Source organism: Ochlerotatus camptorhynchus, unplaced genomic scaffold (assembly GCF_037179485.1).
Source record: "Ochlerotatus camptorhynchus isolate MF236.1 unplaced genomic scaffold, CSIRO-AGI_Acam_v1.1 ptg000211l, whole genome shotgun sequence".
NCBI classification, from domain to species: Eukaryota; Metazoa; Arthropoda; class Insecta; order Diptera; family Culicidae; genus Ochlerotatus; species Ochlerotatus camptorhynchus.
The window spans coordinates 2648447-2675579 of record NW_027040701.1 but is presented as its reverse complement, the minus strand read 5'-3'; the positions used below and the strand labels follow the sequence as shown (position 1 = coordinate 2675579).

The 27133-nt window shown below is 38.1% G+C and overlaps 1 protein-coding gene across 1 annotated transcript; it reads right to left on the bottom strand.

Annotated features, from left to right (window-relative positions):
* LOC135703306 (serotriflin-like) lies at positions 1-27133 on the bottom strand. The gene is made up of 7 exons (XM_065224491.1): positions 26403-27133; positions 17910-18020; positions 8509-8645; positions 1380-1525; positions 745-945; positions 405-494; positions 1-337 (listed from the first exon to the last, which is right to left on the bottom strand). The coding sequence occupies exons 2-7, from the start codon at positions 17983-17985 to the stop codon at positions 175-177; spliced, it is 813 nt and encodes a 270-aa protein (XP_065080563.1). The 5' UTR covers positions 17986-18020; positions 26403-27133; the 3' UTR covers positions 1-174.

The window sequence follows — 27133 nt, the reverse complement described above, 5'->3', positions numbered from 1 at the left end:
CATACTATAATAAGGATTTTTTTCTTACAGCGACTAACATAAGTAAATATTCAGCCCTACACGATAGTGATTACGAACTGTTTCAATGAGCATGTATTACACATATGGCACAACGACGGTGTAGTGACAACCAACTACACACTCCAACAACTTCCAACACCGCATCTATCATCATCAGTCATGAATCTTCCCCTGGCAGGTACAGGTGGCCAGACAGTTCCGCTGCCGCTCCAACCCTTCCGGTGTGACCGTGTTGCAAAGCCAACCGGGCCACGTTTTATAAAGCTCCCGGCAGTTCGCCCACAGATCTGCCGAACTACACGTATTGGTACATAATCTGAAACAATCGAACCAAAACGATTATGCAATGCTACTGGAAATATGACATTTAAAAAAAAGCTTACTTAATCTTCTTCGAGTGGCAATGCTGATGGCAGGAACCGCATGGTCGGCCTCGTTTATATGGCGTGCCCAGTTTGTCTTCGTGGTTTCCGCTGGAAATCGAAATGTAAATGAAGCATTGCAGTACGAATTTTACATCCATCATTGAGCATGCAAACTGTTAGCAACTGTTCGTTTCTGTACAGCAGGAGCTCGAATGGTCGAATGATAAATGGAGCATAGAATTCGCCCAAATTTAATTAAACTAGAGCTGCCATTCAGTTTGTTTGGTTACGATTCGGCAGCGTTACTCAAATCAAATTGAATTAATTAACATCAATTGGTTACGAAAACCATACTTACATCGGACAGTAGTTGCAAACATAATTGTAGAACGGCTTTCCCCGAGGACCACCGCGGGCACACTTGGTCAGACCGCAGCCAACTTTATGCGTTGCTGCCCACACCATCTGCGTATAGTGTCCAACCGCTACCAAATCGTTTTTATGCGATCCATATGTGAAATTCTGCCGCTCCAGAAACCACGTTTTCAGTGCAAATAACCTATAAATACCACACAAAAAAAACTATATCACATTCAAAGTAGAAGCAGCTAGTAGTGCGTTGGTGGCAGCGCAGGTGAGAAGTGCGATGAGCCGTTTGATTCGCCGTAAACGTTTCACGAATTTTACGACCAAATATCTGATTTGCGAAATTGTGATGACCAAAACGTTTGGCGCCACAAGAACATTTTCTGCGAAGCTGCTATCCATTAGCATCCAGTCCTGAACATTTGTTTTTCTAAGCAGCGAACGATATTTTACCCTTAGAATCAGCTTGACGAAAATAGCGTTTACCGACTCCCGACGCTGCGCAGACTTCAAAGTGAATCATTTAAACATAACAACAACTTAATGGAATTACTCCCTCGTATCTCTGACAAATTGACACAAGATATCAAAAGACGTTGATCTCTAGGTTACTGAATTAAAACTCACCAGGGCACCTTATGGGTGGAGACGAAGATGTTTTGACCACACGCACCGTAGTTATCTGTCCAGCGTCCCTTCGGGCTGTCGTGGGTTAGCAGCCGGCACTGGTCCGCCCACTTTTGAGCCGATCGCGCCGCTCCGTAGTGCCACTTCTACACAGACAGAAAGGGGAAGGAAAAGAAAATAAAACATTGAAAATCTACGATAGAGCCAGATGTCTTCAAGAGATAAGTCAATCGCCGTTGAAGAGACACTACAAACACACGTGATTCATGCAAATGAGCTCCGAATGATTCTATCTAAACATGATTCGAACCCGTGTTCTGATGGTGTAGTTCAAGTTGGGAACATTAATTCGTGATTCGAAAAAAAGATCAGAACGCAGTACGTGAGATCATTAAATTAAATCGGGGATGAGCTCTATTTTACTATTATTCAAACAACATCATAGGTGTTGATCAACATAAAAGTTTGACATCAAGTCAAGCTTAACGCGTTATCCATAATTGATATTGTTGTCGTTGTTTCGGGAATGTAAATATACGCTAGTTTGGAAAGTTGAATCGCCTTATGAAATATTTATCAAGCAAAACGAGTTATAGCCTCAACATTTGATTTGATGGCACTTTTCACAAAAGCTTCCACGCCTTCCCATGAAAACATTTAGCATGGAATACTTTTTTAGAATGAATATGGTAAACAACGTACACAAATAGAACACTGATAGAAATAATGAAAGAACGTAATGCCATAACTAGAACACTTATTACCATACACTATGCTATTTGATGTAAGTCCTGTTCTATAAATTTGTTTGACTTGTCCAGTTGTCTGAGGTCTAGATTGTTTAACGAGATCTAAGATCTAGAAAAAGTTTCTTAGTCTGGCCAGCGATGCCAGACATACACTCTGTGTTTATACAGATATTTGATCATTTATACTTCACAGAGAGTACAGACGTGATGCAGGCTTTTGGGAAAAAAGTTGCAGATACAAACATTGATATCCATCAAAACCGAAAAACAGTTTCTGTAATCAATTGATTTGCTTATACATATATTTTTTGCACAATTTTTTGCATAATGCAGGGTTGTTACGACTACTATTAGATCCACTAACTACGAATTCAACTACAGTCTTGACCCGATTTTGTTAGTCCCCCCACGTATCAACCGTTTAGCTTTCAATAATTTCACAAACCCGTAGTTCCAAATCTGTGTCATTCATTTTATTTAGATTTTATTGTGTACTTCATCATTAAAAAAGCGCATGGGTTTCGAAAACAAATAGAAATGATTTTCAAAGAGGGAGATGGCAAAATTGGGCCATTACTGTAATTGTTTAATTATTATTTGAAGACTCTAATCCAGCATTGCCCAACGAAAAAATTTCATTTCCATTTATGCAAAGGGGACACCACACCCAAGGGAAAAAATCAAATGAAAAATTTACCCCTCCGATTATGCAAAGGGGGGACGAAAACATCCAAATAAAAAATTATCAGCTCCAATTATGGATAGGGGGACCAAAGAGACAAATTCATATGAAAAAAAATCACTTCCTATTATGGAAAGTACCCACTGGCAGAAAATATTATTAAAAATATTCACCTCTAATTCAAATGAAAAATTGTCATCTCCAATTATGCATAGAGGGCACCAGAGGAAAAAGTCATATGACAATTTTACACTTCCTTATATGCAAAGAGGGGACCATAGGGAAAAAATAATATGAAAAATGTTCACTTCCAATTTAGGCGCAAAAGGAAAAATTAATATAGTTCATTCGGTGGTGTAGTTGTAAGCGTGATTGCCCAAAAAGCCTGAGTTCAATCCCAGTCGGCGCCGCCGGGATGTTCTGAGGCATAACATCTCTGATCACGCCTTCCTTCGGAGAGAAATAAAGTCGTTGGCCCCCGGTCCATGAGTTGATGGGTCGATAGGTAGGGTCCAGGTGAGGAAGCTGCCTCCCTGGCGTCGGTAGCTTTGGTACTCAGTACGGAAAACAAGATCGACGGAAAACAAATGAAAGAAAAAAAATCACATGAAAAATTATCCCCTCTTAGTATGCAAAAGAGGACCATAGGGAGAATGTAATATGAAAAATGTTCACCTCCAATTATGCAAAGGGGGAATTCATATGAAAAAGTGTTACCTACTATTATGCAAAAGGCGCACTAAAGTGAAAACATCATATGGAAAATTATCACCTTGAATTATGCAAAAAGGGAAAAATCATGTCAAAAAAAATTATCACTTCCTATTATGCAAAGGGGGAAACAAATTATTTTGAAATTAAAGTAGGGGACCAAATCGGGGAATTACTGAAACTTTCAATTATTATTTGAAGACTCTAATCCAGAACTGCCCAACGTGCGGCCCGTGGGCCAGTCGTGATCTCTGGATCTCAGCAAAAAAAAACAAGTTTAGTTTCCAATTCTTTCAAGGACAAATTTTCAAATAAAAATAAGTAAAAAATGACTTCAGTGCAAGATGGGATATCAGTGCAATCACCAGAATGAGAGATCAGGAGGAACTTCGATGACTTTTTGGCAACGAAGGAAGAAACTTTAATTTTAATGGAATCATTAGAATAATGCTCAGATTTTATAAGGCCACCGTGTTTGATAGAGATTTTCGAAGATCCTTAAAATTTTAAGAACGAGTCTGTTGTTTTCAGAACGTATTTGAGTATTTGAAACACATCACAACTCTGGAATTTCAAAAACCTCTCAGAACTTCCACAAGCCTATCAGTTCCCTGAATTAAGGTGTATGTACTCATGCTCTGAGACATTACATCAGTAGTTCGTCAACCCTCTCAGAAGTTCTTCAAGTTTTGCAGCTTCTTCTTTTCATTAGCTCCCTGATTTTCTCCAATTTTCTCTAAATAGTTCAGAGAGCTTCAAAACATTTCAGAGAGCTTTATACTTTATTGCATACCAGGTAAGCTTTGCTCATTTTAGATAAATTTCAGAGAAGATCAGTGCATTTCAGATAAATTCAATGAATATTTAATGAGCACAAGAAACTTCATTGTAGTCAATAAAATCTCAGAACGACTCAGGAAACTCCTCAATGACGATTGGGTGAATTTCAGAAGAGTTTAGTGAACTCCGGAGAAGTTACGCAAATTTTAGAGAATCTTCTTACGTTACGAAGATTGTTAAAGTGACTATAATTAGAAAAAAATAATGTTAAATAAGATCAATATAGTTCAAAAAAATTCATCGTAGCTTAAAGAAGAGCAAGGTTCGTCAGAGAAGGGAGAAATTCAAAGAAGTTTAGGAACCCCAAAAAGTGGAAAGATCTGTGCCTAGGGGCACGAATGGAATCTTGACGTAGGACCGCTAGTGGACGGAACAAATGTGAAAAGCATTTAGTTCTTTTAATTGATTATTTTAGATGGTCCAGTTTTGAACCCACCACAGCATGCTTTTGGCGCTACTGTTTATGGACGATCAAATGTAAAATACTGTGGTAGCCACAGCATAGTTCTGTCAAAACCTCAGCATTTTCATTGATCCATTGATCGATCATCTATTATCTTAACTCTTTCCGTTTTTGATTTTTAGGTGTACAAAATTTGTAGTTTTTTTTTTTTGAAGAGAAAGTTGATGAAGAGAATTGATCAAAATCACTTGCACCCCTGCTTCCAAGTTTGGTTACAAGATTACAACTCTGGAGAGCTTTTTGTGTGGTCTTTGAGGGCGTATGGTTCTGAATGTGGACTAACAGGCACAGATAAAATTCAACTCTTTACTATAATAAGCTTGTTGGCCCTGAAAAGGGCCGTTTGTTGCCAAAGTTGGTGAAGATTTAACCTCCGAAACCGTACAGAGTGCGTCTGTCGCATAAAAGCGTAGACAACATCCATGGCCGCTTACGCTTGGCGTGCTCAAAGTAGGTGACAGCATCACGGATCTCATTTTCCAGAAACACCTTCAGCAAACCTCGTGTTTACTCGTAGATCAAACCGGAGATACGTTTGACATCGCCACGACGAGCCAGACGACGGATGGCGGTTATCACGAAGAACCTTGCGATGACGCTTGGCACCTCCTTTACCAAGACCTGAAAATGAGTTTAAGCTAGACAGTGCTGTTTTATATCTTTTCAGGTTAAAGTAGAATCATGTGCAACCAAGTGGTACACGATTATGTCGACTGGGTTTGGGAAGAACGTTTATTTCATGAAAATAGTGAAAGAATTATCATTTTTTTTTATTTGTGCATTGGACAATGCTTAACATTACCACTTTTTTGATAGTTTCTTGTAGAAAATCATAAGTCAAAAGCATTGCTATTGATGCGTGGACATATTTGTGATCGATTAGTGATAAAATTATTGAAATTGGTCCAGGGGCAGCTGAGTTATTAATGTTCAAAATCTTTCATAATTTGGTTTCATGTTCCATTTTCGGTTTTCACAAAAAGTAACCCCATATAGACATTAAGAACGTAGTCCTACGTCAAAAGCTCTTCGGAACAGCAGGGAGGCTAAGAGTAATTTTGAGAAATTTCAAAACAACCATACCCATAACCAGAATGGAACCCCCCGTTCCATCAAAGCATTAGAGTTCAAGAATTAAAATAAAACTTAAAGAAAATTAGGACATCTTGAAAATGATTGAGAAGCCATTATTTGATCTAACCAAATTAAAATCAATTTCAGTACTTTACATTTGTCCCGAGAACGTAAACAAAATTCAAGGAACCTCAAAGTGCTTTGGAATTTTAAAAGATGTTCAGGTACGCTCATACAAAGTTAAGGAATCTTATGTAAGTATAGGAATGTTCGTGAAAGTTTAGAAAATTCTGGAAAAAGTGAAAGATTGCTTCATGAAGGTTCACAGTGGTTAGAGTGGATTTTAAGCGGATTGTTTTTTATTTCAAATTTCTCGAACAACTTTGAAAATGGCAGCAAATGACCTACGTAGGTTTCCTTGCCTCTTTCCTCCGTCATTGAATGTAATGTAATATGTTGTCACACGAAATTAGCATTTGCAACCTTACTCTGAAATAACTTTCACACAATCTCCTCGTCCCCTGCTTTCACTATTTAAAATTCCTGATTCAGACATTTCATTAGCTTTCATACAGGCAATATGCAAAATTATGTGGTATCCCTGAGTCTGGGATGTCAAATATTGTATTTTGCACTTGAAACTGGACTCCTCAAAAGTACGAAACAGCTAATAATAGTTTCCTTTTGCGTTGTATGGACTTGATATGTTCTGTGCACTTATTCCTTATGAACCAACTTACGCCAACATGATTTAACGTAAAAATGCACTTTTATAAGCGTTTCCGCCCTTGCTTTCACACTTATAATGAGCGCAATGCGCAATACTTTTTATACTTTTTTATTTAACGTTGGTTGCTTGATATGCGATATGATTTCAGACTTCAACAAATGTTTCAGATTGTTAAGCTCAGAAAATTTTCAAGAATAATTGATTTTGAAAATTTTGCGAGATCTCAGAGATCTAGGAACAAAGATTTCGGAATAATGATCCATCCCAAATATTGACATTTTCTCGTTCTTTTTGAATATAGAATATTTCTCGTTCTTTTCGAATATGACAGGTTTTTCGTGATAAATTATGGATTAAGTATGCATCAACAATGGTACTTTTTTGGTCAAATACTATACATTTGAATATGTTGAATGATGTACATATAGGATTCTTACTCATTGAAACAATAAAACTATTACACTTGAAGAAAAATTATGAGCTAGGTTTACTACCACCTACCAATTTGAACAACTTGCTAATGCTCATGCTAATTATTTTCCAATATTCCTCTACCTACCTCATTTACAGACCTCTATTTTCATGTATTACATAAAATACCTAGTGAACTAGTTTTTCTTGAGAAAAATATAAAAAACTCGTCGTAATTAGGTGCAAAATACTAACGATTAACCTACTCAACATTCAATATGTCTCAAATATCTTTAGACACACAATGTCTCATTTGCATGCAAATCCGAACGTGACAATTTATTGATGCCAAAAAAACAGCACAAATATCCCCTGAATCAATCGATTTGTCACCCTAAAATTGGCAAAAAAAAATTGGAAACCAATAATGTTTTGCATTGCCAAAAACAGAAACACGCGTGCATTCCCACGCTTGTTTCTCGGCGCACCTTGGCTGTCACACAAATTCAAGATCATGCATACGCTGTGGAAGCAAAGTTAGACAATTGCTCCATTCGGCATCTGAAACACTGCGTCGGAAACCGATAAAACTTCGATTTTGCAACAAATGATTGCCTTCGAAACGATTCGGATGACGGGCAAACGTGACAAAAGTGCAATTAGTAACCACGGGATTCCCACACCGAACGAGATAATTGCCACCATGTGGAGCTGGTAGGCAGTGTGCGCCGATCACTGCAACCGAACCGATCCTGTCCCAATATTTTGCGGGCATCTCAAAATGGTATCCTAGTCCAAATTGTTGAACTTGTATCGCCAAAAATGTCAAGCCATCCACCTCAGTTGATAGAGTGTCAACGCCTGCGGTTATTTAGCGCGATTTTGCTCGTAAAACAACGTGTTCTGAACAGCATGATTTTAAAGAGAGTGCTTCCTTTGGATTTTCAATCTAAATTTGATGGGGGAGAAACTTGTTAAAATGAACAAGCTTCCAAGAACACAAAGGTAAATCGTGGTACAAGATATTCTGAACTTATTATTATTATTCTGAAATTATAGCTTTTCTACATCGTGGAAGCTGCACCCTGCGTGCGGCGATACGAATAATCAAACAATTATGATTGATCGCAAATATTCAATCATTCGTCGCATTTGCCTAAGCAACATTTGATATTTTTATACTGATCTATGAATAAAGCTCGCCAAAAACGACCTACCCCTCAACAGATACAAACAGCTGCTTCTGATTCGACAGTGTGACATTATGCGATATTTGGGTCGTCTAAACAGTCGTTTATCTGCCTACTCGTAGCCCATTTAAAAAAGAAGCTAGTAGTCATAGTAAGCTCGAACACATGTGCGATGAAAGTCAGTTTCGCGAATCACATCAACATAAACTCATGAGAAAAAAAACTGACAAGATCAAACGTCTATTTTGTTTTTTCCTTTTTTTCTTTTTTGAAGCTCACCATACTTAACATATTGGACGCCGAGGGTACGACTTTGGTGCGGAAGAAATCATGCAACACGACGATCCGGCGTTGGACTTTGCGCGTCCGCGGTGATATCACTTTCGTCGGCAGCTTGTCTCCATACAGTCTGGGTACTGCGCGCGATGATGACCAAGAACGAAACCGGAAAAAAGAAGAAAGAAACACACAAATTGGATAAAGAAATTCGGGAATTATGGGTGGTTGGTGACCGACACACTAGTTGTGTGTGATATGCAGCTGGTCGAAGATGTTCGAATTCAAGATATGGTACACCGGATTAATAGATATGTCAAATAAAAAAGGATGTTTATTAAAAGTGCAAGATAAAGCTTGGATGAAAATGATTAAGATAATCACTACATTAAGTCGTTGACTGTTGAGGATCTTCACGATGCTGATTTACCTGATCATGCAATATCTGGGTAACATCATTTGTGAATTTGAATCGTTGAACACAATTCTTGATCAACTTGACCTTTATTATTATTCTTTATTAGGGTGAGTTTTAACCACTTCTGGGCTAGTTCATCACAAAACATGACGTTTTGATAATGACGAGCTTAACAGATATGCTTTTATTTAAATATCTTCAGAATAATGACTGTTAGACCAATACCGGCGAGAGAACGAAAAAGAATTTAATTATTATTTATTTTTATTCATAGTAGGACTTTGACAATACCTTTACCTATTATTGTCAGGGCGGTAAACAAAGACCTTGAGCACCCAAATTTGGCCAATTGATGCTCTGGAGCATGATTTATCAGCATGCAAAAAATGAGCGCTTAAGGACTTCATTTACCCCCATGACAATAATAGGTAAATGTATTGCAGAATCTGTTGATTTACCTGTTCTAATCCTTTTGCTCAGTCAGTAAAGACGTAACCATAAATAAGGACCATGCTGGTGGTGGCTGAGTTCGATTCCCTGTCCAATACAGTTACTTTTTTCAGTTTGGAACTTTCTAGACTCTCCTAGGCACAGACATACAATATACAAGTTTTGAAAGGCTGTGGCTCTTCGTAGGTATTCCGATTTTTTCGAGTTCCGACCTTACGAATACAAAATGATACAGGAATATAAATCTATCAGCTAAAAATTGTGAGAGTGCTAAAACACTCAAATTGAGAACAGGCGTAAAGTTTTAGCTGGGACGTAATAGCCAAAGCAAAAGATTCAAAGCATATAAACAAATTTTAATCATAGTTGAAGATGCTAATTTCAAATAACAGACTGTAGTGGTAATTTTTATACGATAGATGGAGTAGATGAAAGCATAGAGTTGATAGTTCCGTTAGATTACGGCAGTGTGAAGATTGCATATAGATATTAGAATAGCGAGCTAGAACAACTTTTAAGGATTTCTATAGTACATATCATTATTCCTCTATCTAAATTACGTTTGATAATTTTGCATAGTTTTTGCCTATGTTTTGCACCACCATCTTCTTTTGCTGTTCTGTGCTCGCTCGGAGGAACAAAAAAAATCGGTTTTTAGAAAGCTTTTTGTTCAATTTACTAAGTGAAATTACTGTTGTGCATAACAGTGCCCAGAATGAGTTGAAAAAACAACCAGCTATTTCATTTCAATTACTATTTTCGATGGACCAAAGTTACATCCATTGATGGGCCTACTATGGGGGCAGCATGTTCTTTAAAATTTTTCATGTGAAAACGGTAAGTGAGCGTAAATCAATGCGTATGTTGACGGTAGAATTTCGTCTGCAGGCCAATTATTTGTTGAGATATGATTAAAATCATAATTCGTGGCTGCTTATTAGATCTAACTACGTGTGTGATATGAATCGTTGAAATGTTCATGAATTTATTAAAAAGGTTTAGTTTGGCAGACTATAAACTTTTTGCGTTGCGTAGCGTTGCTTTGCGTTTTTAACGGAGTAATTCATACTGGCAACTGTCATGTATCTCATGAACTTTACTGTTATTATGCTGATTGCTTAAGGAAAACTATTTGGGAGTGAATAGCTTTCCAATCAAAGTTCAGAACGGGAAAACATAACAATTACCATTCCCGAGTAGCACACTTCCGTTAATAAAAGTTGTAGCAACTTGTTTATGACTGAAATAAGTCGTAAAGAAGTTTCTACTACCGATATGTGACAAGTGTGCTACTAGGATTGTCGGCCACGCCCATATTCTCCGTTACGGGGAAAAGACGGATATCGTTGATGTATTATCTACTTACTATTATCTACGACTCACCGAGGCCCCCATAAATCATACGGAGTTGGATAGTTGGGTAGGAGATGGGTCAGGATTCGCTTAAGCAGGCGACCATGCTAATTGTTTGATTCTGGAGGAGCCTGAGAGTAAACCCACGGTCTTCTGCTTAGTAAGCAAAAGCGGCAGCCACCAAGCTAGCCGAGCTCCTTAGTTTAAATTTTGGGACCTTATTTTGTAAAGTTCTTAAAAATACTGATTGAAATATAATGTAAAGGCAGACCTATGAACGGTTGTCTAAAATACTAGTAAAGGGGTCTCCCACCCAATGCCGGCATACCACGTCGGAAGCAACACACTCATAAAATAAATCACATAACCAGTGGAAAATTTATCCATGTGAATTTCACATAACTTTCATATGATCCCATAATTGGAAATTGCACCACTAAATCACATGAACGTTATGTGTCCAATGAAATCTATATGATTTCTCATATAGAATGTCTAATGCTATGTGATATTCAGGTAAAAATCACTGTTATTGTTTTTGGAAAAATACTATGCGCGTTCCTAATAGAAACTAAGTGAAAACTTTTTTCAGTGCAGGTTATAATCTCGGTCTTTCCTGAATATAGAGTATCATTCAGCCAGCTGTATTATTTTATTACACGATTGATGCGTGTTTTTTAACATCCCGTTGATCGTTTTGTTGATAACATCCCGTAAAAAAGTAATGTAATTCCGGGAAACGTACGTAATCTAGTTGGGTAAATGACAGCTTCGGCAATACCTTATTCTATTATCGTCAAGGAGCATCCCGGGAGCTATATGACAGCTCCAGTGTAATGTCAATGTACCCTGAAAATTCTGGTACTCTAGTTCTGTCAAATCGAATAATGGAGGAGTAAATTTACATTTGGTCTTATTTTTGATCAACTCTTTTTTCACGTTCTTGAGTTTTTGTTTTTTCAACTTTTTATAAAAACAGTGATATTATTTTCTTCCAATCGACGATACGGGATCGGAAAATGTCTGTGTCTATGTATGTGTGTGTGAGAGCGCGTAACAAATTTTTTTAAACGTATTTCTCAGCTACCGCTCGCGCTCTACCGAATTGAACGCAACAACCACCAAATGAAAGATTTTCAATCAATGAACTGGTTCCGGAGATATGAACAAATCACGAAATTCGGGAACTAAGTGGTGTTTGTCGCCAACCACATAACCGAATTTAATGAAACAACCAGCAAATAAAAGGTATTATGATCACAATGAATGTTGTTGAACAAATTTAGAATCGATCAACTATTTCCGGAGATATGGACGGGACAATTTCCGAAAAACATGGATTTTGGGAACTTAGTCTTCTTTCTCGTTAATAACTTACGCGAATTGCACGCAACAACCACGAAATGAAAAGTATTATGAATCCATAGCCTAGCCCATAGAACATTATTGAAAAGATTTAGAACCGGTCAACTAGTGCTGAAAATGTGACAAGAACATGTTCCGGGGAATGTGAGCCATTAAACTAAATTTGACCGATAAGAAATAAAACCTATCATGTGACAAAACAAATTACTTCAAAATATGATAACCAAAACAATTCTGGCCATTTCGAGCGCCGCGGTCATTGGTCAGTTCCGGGCATGGTCATAGTCAGTTCCGGGCATGTCCCAGAGGCCACCGGGCAATTAACCACACCAGACTTGAATTAAAACCCATCATGCCATATAATGAATTTTGATTTCACCAAATCGATTTAAATCCAAGATACAAGGAAAACAATGCAACATCAGTTATACGTCTCACTCAAAATGTATTCTTGGCTTCCTTTAATGTTCACACGGTTAGAAAAAAAGAACCCAAAGGTAAGTTCTTTTCACTCATCTCGGCACTATAGTGCAAAAGGAACCCAAAAGTAGGTAAAGCGGGTCAATTTTTCATTTACTTGTGTGCAATTCGTATGGAATTTTCCACTCGCTTTCTACCCAAAAGTAAGTTAGTTTTACCCAAAAGTAGGTAAACAAGATTATACGCAACGTTGGATTCCCACACTTTACTACGCGTGTGGTTTTGCTCGTCCGTTTTTGACAACATTAGAAGGAGAAAAGAAGACAAACTAGTCAAAAGTAGGTAAAAGTTATCTGGCCGTTGGGTACTGTTTTCTTACGGTGCACATGAAGTGAAATAAAAACATGTTTTCTGATGAGAAAAAATATGTGCCACCAACGATGGCTGACCCCATTGTTTACGTACGGTGGAGACATCTACAATTTGTAAGTTGGTACGTGAAACTAAGGTTTAGATACTCGGTGGGTATCAGGGGGTAAACAACGTCCTTGAGAGCTCAATTTTGACATTGTGTTTTCATTAGCCAAATTTGAGTGATCTAGGACTTTGTTTACCTCCTGACGATAATAGTTTAAGGTATTGCCGAAGCCGACATTTCCCCTAATGCAATAAAAACTAAATTATTTTTAGCAAATCTCGTCAAATAAGGGACTCTCCAATAATATAGTACATATTAAAAACATTTAAATATCGCTATTTTCGTGGTGATTCGGCTCCAACTGTTGTTTTGTGAGAAGATCGTAGAAGTTCTGATCAATCAATTTTATTTTTCCCTCTCAGAATTCCATGAAACTTCGCATAATTATTCACGTTCACTTTCAATTTTCATCTTTTAACTTGCAACTTTCAATCAAATTCATGGATTGCCTAATGAGAAAAAGTACGCATTGAAACAAAAATCATAAATTCTCGTCAAAAATAAAAAATAAACTGTTAAAACTTCAATAACAAAAAATGCATTTTTAAGATCTTTAAACTTAATAAGTTTATGTGAAAGCATATAAAAAATGCTATATTTTCTGAAATGGACACGTTGTACACTTTAATATTAACCGTGAAAAAATAATTCAAAATTTTATTAAAAGTTTACCGTATGCGTGATAATGTTGCACCATTGAGCAATGCCAAAATTAACAAAATTCTCAAAAATTTCGTTTTCGAGTTCTTTTATTTATTCAAAGGGAGGATGTTTCTCAGAGTCTTAAACCACCTTAAACTATGTTTATCATCGATCGAGTTTCCACTTGCATTAAGGCCTCCACACGCTTTCAGAATGCACGGCAGGTCCTAATAATGTAGTCTGGATCCATTTCTCTGCAGGTACGGGTCAATGTTTGTCTGAGGCTTGCTGTACTCGGGTGGCGTTTAGAACAGGCCTTGGCCTTCACGACGCGCCATATTGAGTAATCCAGCGGATTAAGATCGGGGCTAGATGGCGGCCACATATCCTTCGCCCAGAACGGAAGATGTTCCTGCAACCACTTCTGAGTGCGGTTCGAGGTGTGGCACGGAGCCCCATCTTGTTGAAATACAACATTTGGCTTCGAAACGTACTGTTCTTTGATCCACGGAAGAACATACTTACTTAAAATCCCGATGTAGACCTCCGTGTTGACCTTGTCGCCTTCTGGAATGAACACCGGGTCCATTTTTTTGCCATCGGAAGCCACCAATCCAAACACCATAACGCTAGCAGGATGCTGGATACACGTTCTTGTGCTCGTCGGCCACGTCTTTTACCGGAAGAGAACTAATATACCGGTCGGTTCTGGAATTTAATACGGGATCGACGGTAAACATGCTCTCATCGGTGAACAGGATTACCGGATATTTCCCTTAAGGAAGTTCAAGATTTTCTTGTATCGTTCAACTCGTAGCTCCCGGATGCGGTTGGTAATCATGTGAGTTTTTTTTCCGTGCGCAATCTTTCTCTTCCGTGCCGTAAAGTCACTGATCCCGTGTTCCTTTGCCATTTTCCTTATTGAACGCACTGCATTCACCCGAATCTTCCTTTTGATAGCAGCGATAACCCTCGGAACCCGAGCTGACCTCGGACGAACTGTGGCCACCTTCGCGAATAGTTGTCCTTTCTTTTCCCGGTCCACCGATCCACCGGGACACTCCCACGGCGATTGAAATGTCTTTTTGCGACATTTGCGCGTGGGACAAATAACGAATACGCTGCCACTTCGTCATGGTGCAACTGCCATACAAGGTAAATCATTGTTTTTATACACACACGGCGAATGAGAACGACCCAAATTTGAGTTTAGTTCAATCATAATCGCCAAAAGTGCAGGAACTCAGCGATGAGTAAAATTTGTCTCATGGTTTCCTGTGGAAAACCTAAAAAATCTGCCGGAAAATGAGGAAATTGACGAAAGTTTTATTCAGTCTCGGAGTAGTACCAATAGACTGAGTGAATCCAATCTTTACTTTTTTCCCTGGAAAATACTTTTTACTTTTTTTCCCTGGAAAATCCTGGAAAAACATGAGACAAATTTACTCATCGCTGAGTTCCTGCACTTTTGGCGATTATGAGTGAACTAAACTCAAATTTAAGTCGTTCTCATTTGCCGTGCAGCCTACTACGGTATGAGCTATAGGTTACGTGCATGAAAAGAAAACCAAGGCATTGTATGCACATTATCACGCATGCGGTATGTTCTAAGAGGTTAATCAATTTTGAAGTGTCCGTTGTGCCCATTTCAGAAATTTTCTAGCTAACAATCATTATATCAAACAAAGTAGTAACACCTTTGGATATATGAGACGATCCTCCTATATCGAGGTATACCTGTATAAGCTTTCAAATAATCAAAATATTGAAAATCTTACAAATGCACCTTTTTGTAATTGAAGTGTTTATTAGTTTTTATCATTTTTGACAAAAAATTGTGATCTTTTTAGTGTGCATTTTTTTCTGAAAAAGCAATCCAGTTTTCTACAACTTTGTCTCAGACGTCATTTCGATTAAATGAGCCGTTTTTGTGCTATGATTTATTGGAAAATAACGAATACGTCATTTTGAAACATTAGGTGTGAGTTAAAATGGGCTTATTCCAGCACAAACTTAGTTCATTGCCCCTAGCGAACAATTTTGGGAAGTTTCATGGAATTCTGAGAAATAAAATCTAAAAATTTCGAATTTGAAAGTGCTCTATAAGATAAAAAAAAATATATTGGAGATTTTATTTTTACTTTATAAATCTGGTGTACAGCTCAAAATTCCTTTGACAAACTGTACATTTGTGAAATTCTATGGGTTTAACATGAAATACATCTTATATTTGTCTACTTTCAGCCTCAGTTCGTCTCTTAAGAAAATACATCATGTTAATTGCACACAATTTCATGACCCTATGGTGCCCTATGTCAGCAATATAAATTGAAGTTTTTTTTTCGCTCTACTCCATTCGGTTAAAAAATCGACTAGAAATTCCACCATGTTGGAAGATTTAATGTTCTTATACGTATTAACAATATTAATACATTTTAAATCTATAGATTTAGCAATTCTACTAAGCTTAACTACAGGTATACCTCGATATAACGTAACTGTCACTTTTCACTTCCACTTAAAGTAACAACACCATTGGACAGAATGAACAATCCCCCAGCTATTGGTTATGTTGATTTGTGCTATTGAGTTTTTATTTGAGAAAAATCGACCGAGGAAGTCAAAAGTGACAGTTGTGTTACATCGAGGTATACCTGTACTAAAATTATTTAGATTTCAGGAAATCCCATTCAAATTTCCTTATAAATGATAATTAAAATATAATTTTTCATCTTTATTTTCACAGTGTTACTAAATGTTTAGGTGGTTTTAGGATTTAGTATAGTAAAAGATTCCAAATCATACTGAATGCTTTTTGAAGTAACTCCTAGAAAGCATTTTATTGAAGTACTGTTCCGATGGTAATTTTTCGATCTAATTCGTTTCGGAAACAATATTATATCTCTCAAGTGACTATCATAGTGTGAGCGTTGCGTTGAGCAATGCGTGAAATTGCATGTAATTAATAATAATAATAATATAATATACTTATCAATAGTAAAAAATGTCCTTCACGCTTCGCGCAATCCAACGCTCTCACTATGCCAGTGTGTACTCATCTTTATCTAGCTTTTTTTCTTTTTCATATACCATTTTTATGAAAGAAACAGATGTTATTATGTGGGGTTAGTGGGGCCGGTGGTGTAGTGGAAAGCGTGATTACCTCTCACCCCAGCAGGCCTGGGTTCAATCCCAGCCGGCGCCGCCGGGATGTTCTGAGGTATAACATCTCTGATCACGCCTTCCTTCGGAAGGGAAGTAAAGCCGTTGGTCCCCGGTTCATGAGTTGATGGGTCGATAGGTAGGGTCCAGGTGTGGGAGCTGCCTCCCTGGCGTCGGTAGCATTGGTGCTCAGCACGGAAAACAAGATCGACGGAAAACAAATCAAAGGAAAAAAAAAAATTATGTGGGGTAAGTAGGATCAATGAAAATTATCTTTAATACCCTCACAATGTCACAGTTTTGCATTTAAAATTTATGAAATGTGTCATTCTGAATTTCATAGAATAATTTCAGCAAGATTGGTTTTTGTTGTCTCGTTTATATATACAAAAGTAGTGTAGAAGATTAAATTTGATATCCAGATTCAAAATGGTAGTTTTACTCAATATCCATAAAACTGATTTTTTGCTCGTATGTCTTCCAACTTTTTATGCATTAGATAGAATTCAACACAAAATTTCACATTCCAGAGAAAAATAAATAACATTAATAAGATCTCTGTCGCACAAACAAATGATCCCACTTACCCCCAAGTTCGACTTCCCCCAGTGTACCTTAATTCAAAATTGAGCTCTTTATTTATAATGTTCACTACCTCAAAACAAGCCAAACCGTTTTCATGACCATTTGCATCAACCGATTAAATATCGCTGTCATCGGTCATCAACTGGGACACAAAGTCATTAGTATGCTGCAAATCACAAAACTTTTAATGCTTGTCTTCATATAGGAAATTAATAGCCACACTTCAAAGCGTGTCGTTCTCGCCCAGTAGACGATTTCCCACGCATGTAGTAGCCGTCATGTCTCGCTGATAGAAACCAAACTGAGTTCGGGGGAAATCTGCCGTTCGAATTCCATGCATCTTGGGTGAACAACAATTCAACTAGGGTGGCTAGGTATTTTCAGATGCGTGGTTTAATTATGGAATGGTGTGATCGTTACGTAGCACGAAAAATTTGACATGTCTCAAAAATAACAGATTATTGAGAATTTTGTTAGGAATGCAAACAAGCTGTTGGGCCGCTTAAGCCAACAAGCGCGATGTTAACTTACGCCTGTCAAATCTCCAACTATGTGTGACATCCAAACTGAGCGCTAGAAGAATGATCAGGCAGCTGAATTTAACCATTTCTAACTGTGCGGAACTGCTCCACTGGAAGGAATCTGAAACGAAAGGAAATTAAATTATTTACGATTACTATTCCTCTTAATTACAATCTTTTACAATCCGTGGCCGTGCATCTAAACTAAACCCCATTAAACCAAAAACCTCGTCATGTGGTATCAACCGTTTTGTTTATATTTTCCCATTCCTACACCTCACACGCCGGCGCAAGTGAAAGAGGAAAGACTATTCAAGTGTCACGATAAATTATTTTTAATGGGCAATTAAAGAATATCTGCAATCGTTAGGTGGTGAGCCAGCAGCGACTGTAAAAGCAGTTCCTGTCTCGATCCGGCCAGACAAAATAATCGCACATTCATCATAAGGACTTTCTGTACGTTACACTAGACAGGACCGCGGAAGCGAAAGATTCCCTCGAATATCCATTGAGTTGTGAGATAAGCCCCGTTTCTACAACCCATAACGACTTAATCGAGTAAACTGACCGCGTAATGAGTCGAAGATGATGATGATCATCATGATCGGCGCATATGGTTTCAATCGATGCACGAACCACTTGAATGAGTAAGACTCACATTCTGCTCCTCTCATATACTTATACACTCTACACTATAGGAATGGTTATGACGAACAGTTAACGTGTTTAAATTACGACCGATTGGTGCTAAAGATCGCAAGATAATAATTGAATCATTAACCTCCCAGCAGTGGCCGGGAGATGATCGGCGATTATTTTACACATGCAATCTGTCGCCTGCAAATGGAGGAAAGTGCAAATGCTGTGTGCTGTACTGTCTATATGAGTATACCGCCTACGCATTGCATCGGTTATTGAAAATTTAAATATTTGTTGCCATGAGTGCACGGCGGCGCGGAGATAAACAAGAGTTGCGTGAGCAAAACGAGTTGAGATAAGATAATGAACCGTGTGATCTATGCAGTCAGTAAACTTTTAATTGCGGAATTGAATCATTTATAACAAGAATTTATCAATGGAACTGGTGCGAGTTCATTGTATTGGTCTGAATGATTTTGATTAATGTTTCCTCATCGAACATATTATCTCTCTTTTGTACCTACAACGATGCCTCGTCACAAGCACAGAATGTAAGGTGGTAATCTAGTGATTTGAACATGATTTTTTGAAATGAAGTGGCTTGAAGCATCTGCGGAAGCGGTGACATGAAGAAAGTTAATTGATTTCAATACAGAACTCATGCAATGACTCGTAATATGATATACAAGTTCCTACGATAACTATGAAGTATTTCATAGATTTTGGGAGTTTAGGAGAAATCCACAAAAAAATTCAACTCGTAAATAAATAATTATTTAATTTTTGAAATAAAAATATCGTCGAAAAATCTTACCTGTGACAAATTTGTACAAGTTTTTAATCAGACTTTTCCTCAGAGAAATACGATAGAAGCTTTGACGATTTTGAATCGAATCCCGGAAGATCAATCTTTTTGGTTCGATTAATCGATTTTTGGACAGGATCTCAAATACACAATAAATCAAACCGATTATTATTGTTCGATTTTTGGTTCCAATTAAAAAAATAAAAATAATTTTATTTTGCCGTTTAGGGTACGTGTGCCAGATTTTCACCCTAGTGGTCCTCTAATTGGCCCTATCTTTAGTTTTACATTTTACCATTCTTTACCAATTTTATTTCGATACAGAACATAGAATGCAATGGTAGACCAATACACATTAACCGAAATCGATCACGTTCTAATTGACAGGAAAATCTTCTCCGACATTATCAACGTCCGTACGTACCGCAGTGCGAACATAGATTCGGACCACTACTTAGTTGTAGTATGCATGCGCTCAAAACTTTCGACGGTGCATAACACCCGTCGAAGTCGGACGCCGCCCAAGCAACATTGCAAGTTTTATCGAGGTTTTATAGCATTCTACAAGCTTAAATTATGCTCTACAGAATCCTTATAAAACCAGAATTGTTACTTGGGCGCGACCCAACATTGAGCAAACTGGAAGCTGCACTATCCACGAAAGAGCAGCTTGGCACAGCTACTCTTGAAGATGGCTGGAGGGATATCCGTTCCGCCATAAGTAGTACTGTTGCAGCGGAACTAGGTACTGCGATCCCGGACCGATGAAATGACTGGTTTGACGGTGAATGCAAACTATTTTCTTTCCTTGATTTGTTTTGCGTCGATCTTGTTTTCCGTGCTGAGCACTAATGTTACCGACGCCAGGGAGGCAGCTCCCTCACCTGGACCCTACCTATAGACCCATCAACTCATGAACCGGTGACCAACGGTTTTACTTCCCTTCCGAAGGAAGACTTGATCAGAGATGTCATGCCTCAGAACATCCCAGAGGCGCCGACTGGGAACACAGGCCTGCTGGGGTGAGAGACAATCACGCTTAAAACTACAACACTGGCGCCGCTAAATGTAAACTGTTAGTAGAGGAGAAGAGAATGCTGCAATACCACACAAGATTGAATGTGGAGCGATACAGACAAGCGTGGAACAGACAAAACAGTTTTCCGAAAGAAGAAGCATCAGCACGAAGACCGAGATCGCGAGGCGATGAAAAATCTGTACCGCGTAAACGACACACGGAAGTTCTACGAGAAGCTAAATAGGTTGCGCAAAGGCTACGTGGCGCAAACCAATATGTGCAAGGACATGGACGGTAACTTTTTCATCTCATTTCTGATCATCAAGAAGTTGAGGAGGATATCGGTCGGCTGAAGAACAACAAAGAAACTGATGTAGATCAACTACCAAGTGAGCTATTAAAATACGGTGGTGAAGCACTGGCTTTACGCGGTACTGGGTAAATGCCAAGATTTGGGTATGCCCAATCTACCAAAAGGGCGACAAGTTGAATTGCTGCAACTACCGCGTGATCACACTGCTGAGCGCCGCCTACAAGGTATTCTCCCAAATTCTATGCCGCCGCCTGTCATTATTTGCAAGAAAGTTCGTGGAGCAAAACCAGGTTGGATTCATGGGTGCCCGCGCTACCGCGGATCAAATTTTCGCGATTCGACTGGTTCTGCAGAAATGCTGCTATTACAACGTGCCCACACATCATTTGTGCATCGACTTCAAATCCGCATACGACGCAATCGATCGAAATCATATATGGCAGATTATCCACGAGTACGAATTCCGGAAAAACTGACGAGATTGGTCAAGGCGACGATGGATCGAGTGATTTACGTTGTTCGAATTGTTTGAATATCGAAGGGGGTTTACGGCAAGGTGATGGACTTTCGTGTCTGCTATTTAACATCGTGTTAGAAGGTTTGATCAGAAGAGCTAGGTTAGACACGAGTGGCACGATCTTCAGGAAGTCCAACCAGCTTCTTGACTTTGCCGATGACATCGACATCATGGCACGGAACTTTGAACGATGGCGGAAATGTACATCACACTGAAGGCTGAAGCTAGGCAGATTGAACTTGTCATCAACGCATCGGAGACGAAATACATGAGAGGAAGAGGCTCTAGGGAATACAATGTTAGCCTCCCACCCCGAGTTCAGATTAACGGTGACGAAATCGAGGTGGTCGATGAGTTCGTGTATTTGAGCCTACTGGTGTCACTGGGGGCAAACATACTTTTGAATATAAAAACCAATAAATGATCCATAAAATATTGGAAAACGTTCCATAAAAAACATCCAAATGATCCGTAAAACATCGGAGAAAATCCTTAAAAAAGTGTGAATGATCCATAAAAAACATCAATATGATCCATATTTTATGTAAAATTTAGCAACACAATTGTAAAAATGTGCCGCTAAATTTCTAAAGAATGAGCATTGAAATTAAACGAATTACCCATAAACATATTGCAATTGATCCATAACACATTCAAGTTTGCGCACTTTAAAATATTGCCATGTTCGGATTGAACTAATATAAAGTCTAAACCAATCTTATCTTAATGCTTATAATAAAACCTATTTCAGCTTACAGCTGTCCAAAACTAGACTGCTCTGAGAAAGTTAATTTCATTAATCTGAACATTTTTGAAGAACAACATCGGATATAATCTCAAAATGTCAGAGGGATCAACACCAACGTTGATTGAAGAACAGAACAGCGATCGAAACTGTACACTTTGTGAAGGCCATGACCACGTAGATGATATGGTCCAGTGTGATGTCTGCGATTTCTGGACCCATTAAAGTTGTGCTGGTAAGACAACATCTGTAAAGGAGGTTCCAAAGAAACCACCTAGCAGAAAGAATAGTGCGAGGAGTGATGCCGGATCCGAATCTGGAAAAAGGAAGTACCAATGAGGTCAGCTTGGAGGAATCCCTAGACCAGTTGCAGCAGGAGAAAAGCGCAAAGGAGAAAGCGCTGGAGAAAGAGAAATTCCTCCATGAAAAGCGATAGGAGGCTGAGCGGGAGATTTTTCAAACCGAGAGTTATCTTCCGTCACTCTTTCAACAAAATTTTGGCTAGATCAATTATTATTTTAGTTAAGAACGCAAACGATGTAGAATGAGCTACTTACTAGTTACTTAGAGTAAATCAAGTATATAGCACTTAGAAACAAATTGTAGGTTACCAGATTTTAGGTTCAAATTGTAGTATCTAGATTAAGCAAATATAGAATTGTGAGTTCACAGTTCTGTTGAACCAAACCTGACGTCTGTCATTTCTGACAGCGACCGTTACCGTAGCTCTCCGAATCTCCCACAGGGTTGTCGCTGACGTTAGACTTATACTATTAACGTTTGAGGCACTATATTATTAATGTTGATCCATAAACCATGAAACATTTCTGTATTACTGCGTAGCTACTTAGATTTACTGATTTGCATATGTTTTTCATGTTTTGGACACTTTTTTTTTAAATTTGATGAATAAACCTTGGAAAATTGCTACATTACTGCGTAGCTACTTAGGTTTACTGTTCTGCCCGTTTTTTTTTGTCCAAAGAGTGGAACGATGGGCGAGCGTCTAGAATAAGCTTCTTAAAGAAGTTTCTAAATGACGCTTCCATAGGATGCTTCTTAAGATATTATTATAGAATCTTCTTTGGAAGCTAATTCTAGACGCTTGCCCGTCGCTTCGCACCTCTACCTAAAATAAACGGGCAGGACAGTAAATCTAAGCAGATCGGATCAAAAAATCAAAAAGAGTAGGTTTACGGATTAAAATTTAAAAAATAATGTCCTAAACATAAATAATATACGTTTAATTCATGGATCATGCCTATATTTTTAAGTGCCCAAACTTGATTTTTTATGGATCACTTTCTTTAGATTAAGGTTAATTGCTGAATGTTTTATGGATCAATTGCAATATGTTTATGGGTAATTCGTAGAATTCCAATGCTCATTATTTAGAAATTTAGCGGTACATTTTTACAATTGTGTTGCTAAATTTTACATAAAATATTGATAATATTGATATTTTTTATGGATCATCCACACTATTTTAGGGATTTTCTCCGATGTTTTATGGATCATTTGAATGCTTTTAATGGAACGTTTTTCAATATTTAATGGATCGTTTTATCAATTCTAAAGGTGCATACTTAAGGCTGCCGTCACTGGGATACAGCAGAGAAATTCAAAGACGCATTATGGCAGGGAATCGTGCCTAATTTGGACTCCAGAGGACGCTCCGGTTGAATAAAATTCGCCACCGCACTATCTACGAGACGCTGATTAGACCGGTGGTTCTCTACGGCTACGAGACCTGAACTATGCTCGTGGAGGACCGACGCACCTTGCTGTTTTCGAACGGAAGGTGTAGCGTACCATCTACGGTGGAGTGCGATGGATGACGGAACGTAGAGGAGGTGAATGAACCTCGAATTGCACCAGCTGCTGTGAGAACCATCCATCGTCCACATTGAAAAAAAAATGAACGACTACGGTGGGCTCGGCACGTCGTAAGAATGCCGCACGACGACCCAGTGGAAACGGTTCTCGAAAGCGACCAAACAGGAACAAGAAGAAGAGGCGCGCAGCAGTAGAAGGCAACCTGAGGACCCTTCGCAGACTACGAGGCTGGCGAAGTGTGGCCATGGATCGAGTAGAGTGGAGACGACTTCTTCTATAGCAGAAACTAAGGATCTACTAGATTGCCTACATTCGGACCAGCAATTTTTCCAAATGGCATTCAATTGCCCGACCAGCGTTTGACAATTATCAACATTTACAGACATAAATGAATAATTTGAAATGTTATAGGTATCTTCAACAAGCAACGGAACGTAAACGTAATGTAGCATTCAGAGCCTAAAATAATTGACTGCCTAGGCTGAGTGTGAAAGCACTGCACTATTCAATCCATTGCTCTGTGCAGACCGTTTGTACCAAACGGTAAAGGACGAGGCAATGAAAGAGCCAACAAAAACATTCAGTCACTCACGAGCAGGCGACGCACACCGCTTGCCTTCGCTCACACAGCATGTAATTGAGTCATTTTCCATAGAAAATGTACGCTCAGTCATTCAAAACAAATATTGGGTACCATCACGGCAGAATAAACGTGTTGACTGAGCTACTGACTGGGTGCTCGGCTGTCAGTGACTCGTTTACCTCTGAATCATTCAGACTCTCACGAGGCAGTGAATGATGAGGCATATGGCAGTTCATATTCATATCAAAATGACTCAATGAACCTGACTGTTTTGCGCACTGGTAGCATTAAGCTTAATTTGTTTATTAATTATATTAAATTGCATTTATATATAAGATATATTTTTATTCTTGTTTAATTTCCGTTGGTCTCTAACCAGACGTAGTGTCAATCACTGATGCAAGCTAGGCGTTTCCACACATGGACCCTAGATATCTAATAACTCATCGATACAAGGTCCGGGATCAACGAATTTACTTCCCTTTCAAAGCGAGTAAATAGATTCGGATTAAATTATACAAATATTAACTAAACTTGTTTTTAATGCATATGAGAAGTCCATTTACCTGATGAATTTCACTCCAAAACAAATTTTTACATTTGGAATTTATAAAAATGAAATTATATTTAAACAAAGAACGCTTAATTTTGAAAAAATATATAAAGATAAACTCAAATTCCATCTGGTTGTCTATATATACCTATATTTGTAAAAAATTTAATCGATATTTTCTTTTAAAAAAAAACAAGTACCGTAAAAAGGAGTATCTTTGATAATTCGGGTAAGTTTGATAGTAGAATTTAATGATTAAATTTACTCTCTGCACTTTTTCCGAATTGGAAACATTGGGTCTATATTGTAGCTTACAGTATTTCCGTTGATATCGTAGGGGAAATGGGTCGGCCTAAATTCCCTTAATTTGGACCCATACATAAATTCAGCAATCGACTAAGTTTTCAATAGCGACCAAAAATATCCATTACTACCTTCCCAATGACGCGTTCTTCTAGATAAAATTGATAAATAGCAGATTTTTAGCGGTGGGCTCAGTCTTTTTTTTTTCCTCTGTTCGGGACATAAAACCACTGCGACCAGTAATTTGATCTATTGTAGTATGGTCCATAGATCCATAGGCCAACATTAGAGCCATTACCCCTCTATAGTTTTTATAAAATGTGTTAAATAATTTACAAGAAATTAAAAAAAAAATCTATTTTCATGTTTTTTACCTGTTTGAAAAAGCACTCAAACCATCACTTATGAAATATATTTACGATATAGCCATCACAAACCAAATGTTATATTCGTATTGCTTACAATGTTTTCTGATTATAAACTAATTCATATTTTTTCATATTTCTTGGACTAAATTGTTTGAGTTTCACGCATTTTTTTCTACATTCATCGTAACCCCAAATCAAAATACTGATGACGCAAAATTCAGCCCAATCAAACGTGCTTTCCTTTGAGTAACGAACTTTTCAGTCTCTGAGCACTTAATTTTACATGACATGTTTGTTTATGTATCATCCTTTATGTCAAAGATATATTCCGTCACGTGTAAAATTATTTATTTTTAAGTGTGTAGGCACGAAGAATAGGGCTAATTATCTTGAAGTTCAATAAACATGTGGTCTTCAGCAAAGTTGTAGCTGCTAAAATTTCACAAGTAGCGAGCATATCAGTAAATAATTATACAAAAAGGATAGGATGTTGAGAACAAGAATTTCATTTTTTCCATATAAACTTCAAGGAGCGAGTGCACTATGAGATCGCAACCAAAAGAGTTCAAATTTTGAAAGAATTATCTGGACCTGATTTAGAATAGATTGAGCGTGGTGGAACAAAACCGATCATTTGAACCACTCTAATGCATATACTTGCGTTATCTTCGTATACTGCATATCGTCGTATGTGCATAAAAGCGCGTGGTAGTAGACCCACATTAGATAAGAAAATCTTCATCTCATCCGTCATTAAAAAAGGTAGAAATTGCCCACAGCAAAATTAACAAAATACTAAACACTCAACCTCATTCCTACCTACCTTAAGTCAAAATATTTGTTTCAATCACAGATGCAGATGCCGTAAGCTTTGTTCGAACTGTAGGTCCGTTGACACGTCCGATAAATTTGCGAGACACTGATAGATCACATGATAATGAGAAAAATAACTTTTCTCGCAAAGTCGCGTGCTACTTAGTCAGCTGCAACCGCTTACTCTCTCATATGGATAACTAATTATCCACTACTTCAACACCAAACGCCGTACCGTTTACTCTTGCTTTTTTTTTTTGTTTATTCTGGGGAATCAACGCAAAGATGGGCTTCCCTCTACATCAGTGAGTAATTGACCACTATTCTTATTTGATTTCACAAGTCGCCAGAATCTTTTTTCACCTCTTTAACCAATAAATCTCGCACTCGCAGTTGGTTTTCTTATCTGATTTAGATGGGTTTCATCTTTTTCGCACGCCCGACGTATCGTGTCACAATTCAAAACAACACTTTAGCTAAACTCGAGATTCAAACATGCAACAAATGGCAAATTCGTTGCTAATCACTCGCTTGATGCTTTCGTGTGTTTTTTGGCAAGCGAATAAATTCAAATTCAACAATCACCGTAGACTTTGCGTAGTCACACAGAAGAACTGGTTGTCTTTCTGTTAGTCACCCACCAACACGCCTCGGTCAGACACGCCACCCTATCTCGGACGGTTTAATATGTGGAAAAGTCGTGGCGATTCTGTACGTTACAATAACGCGTCCGATCTGGGG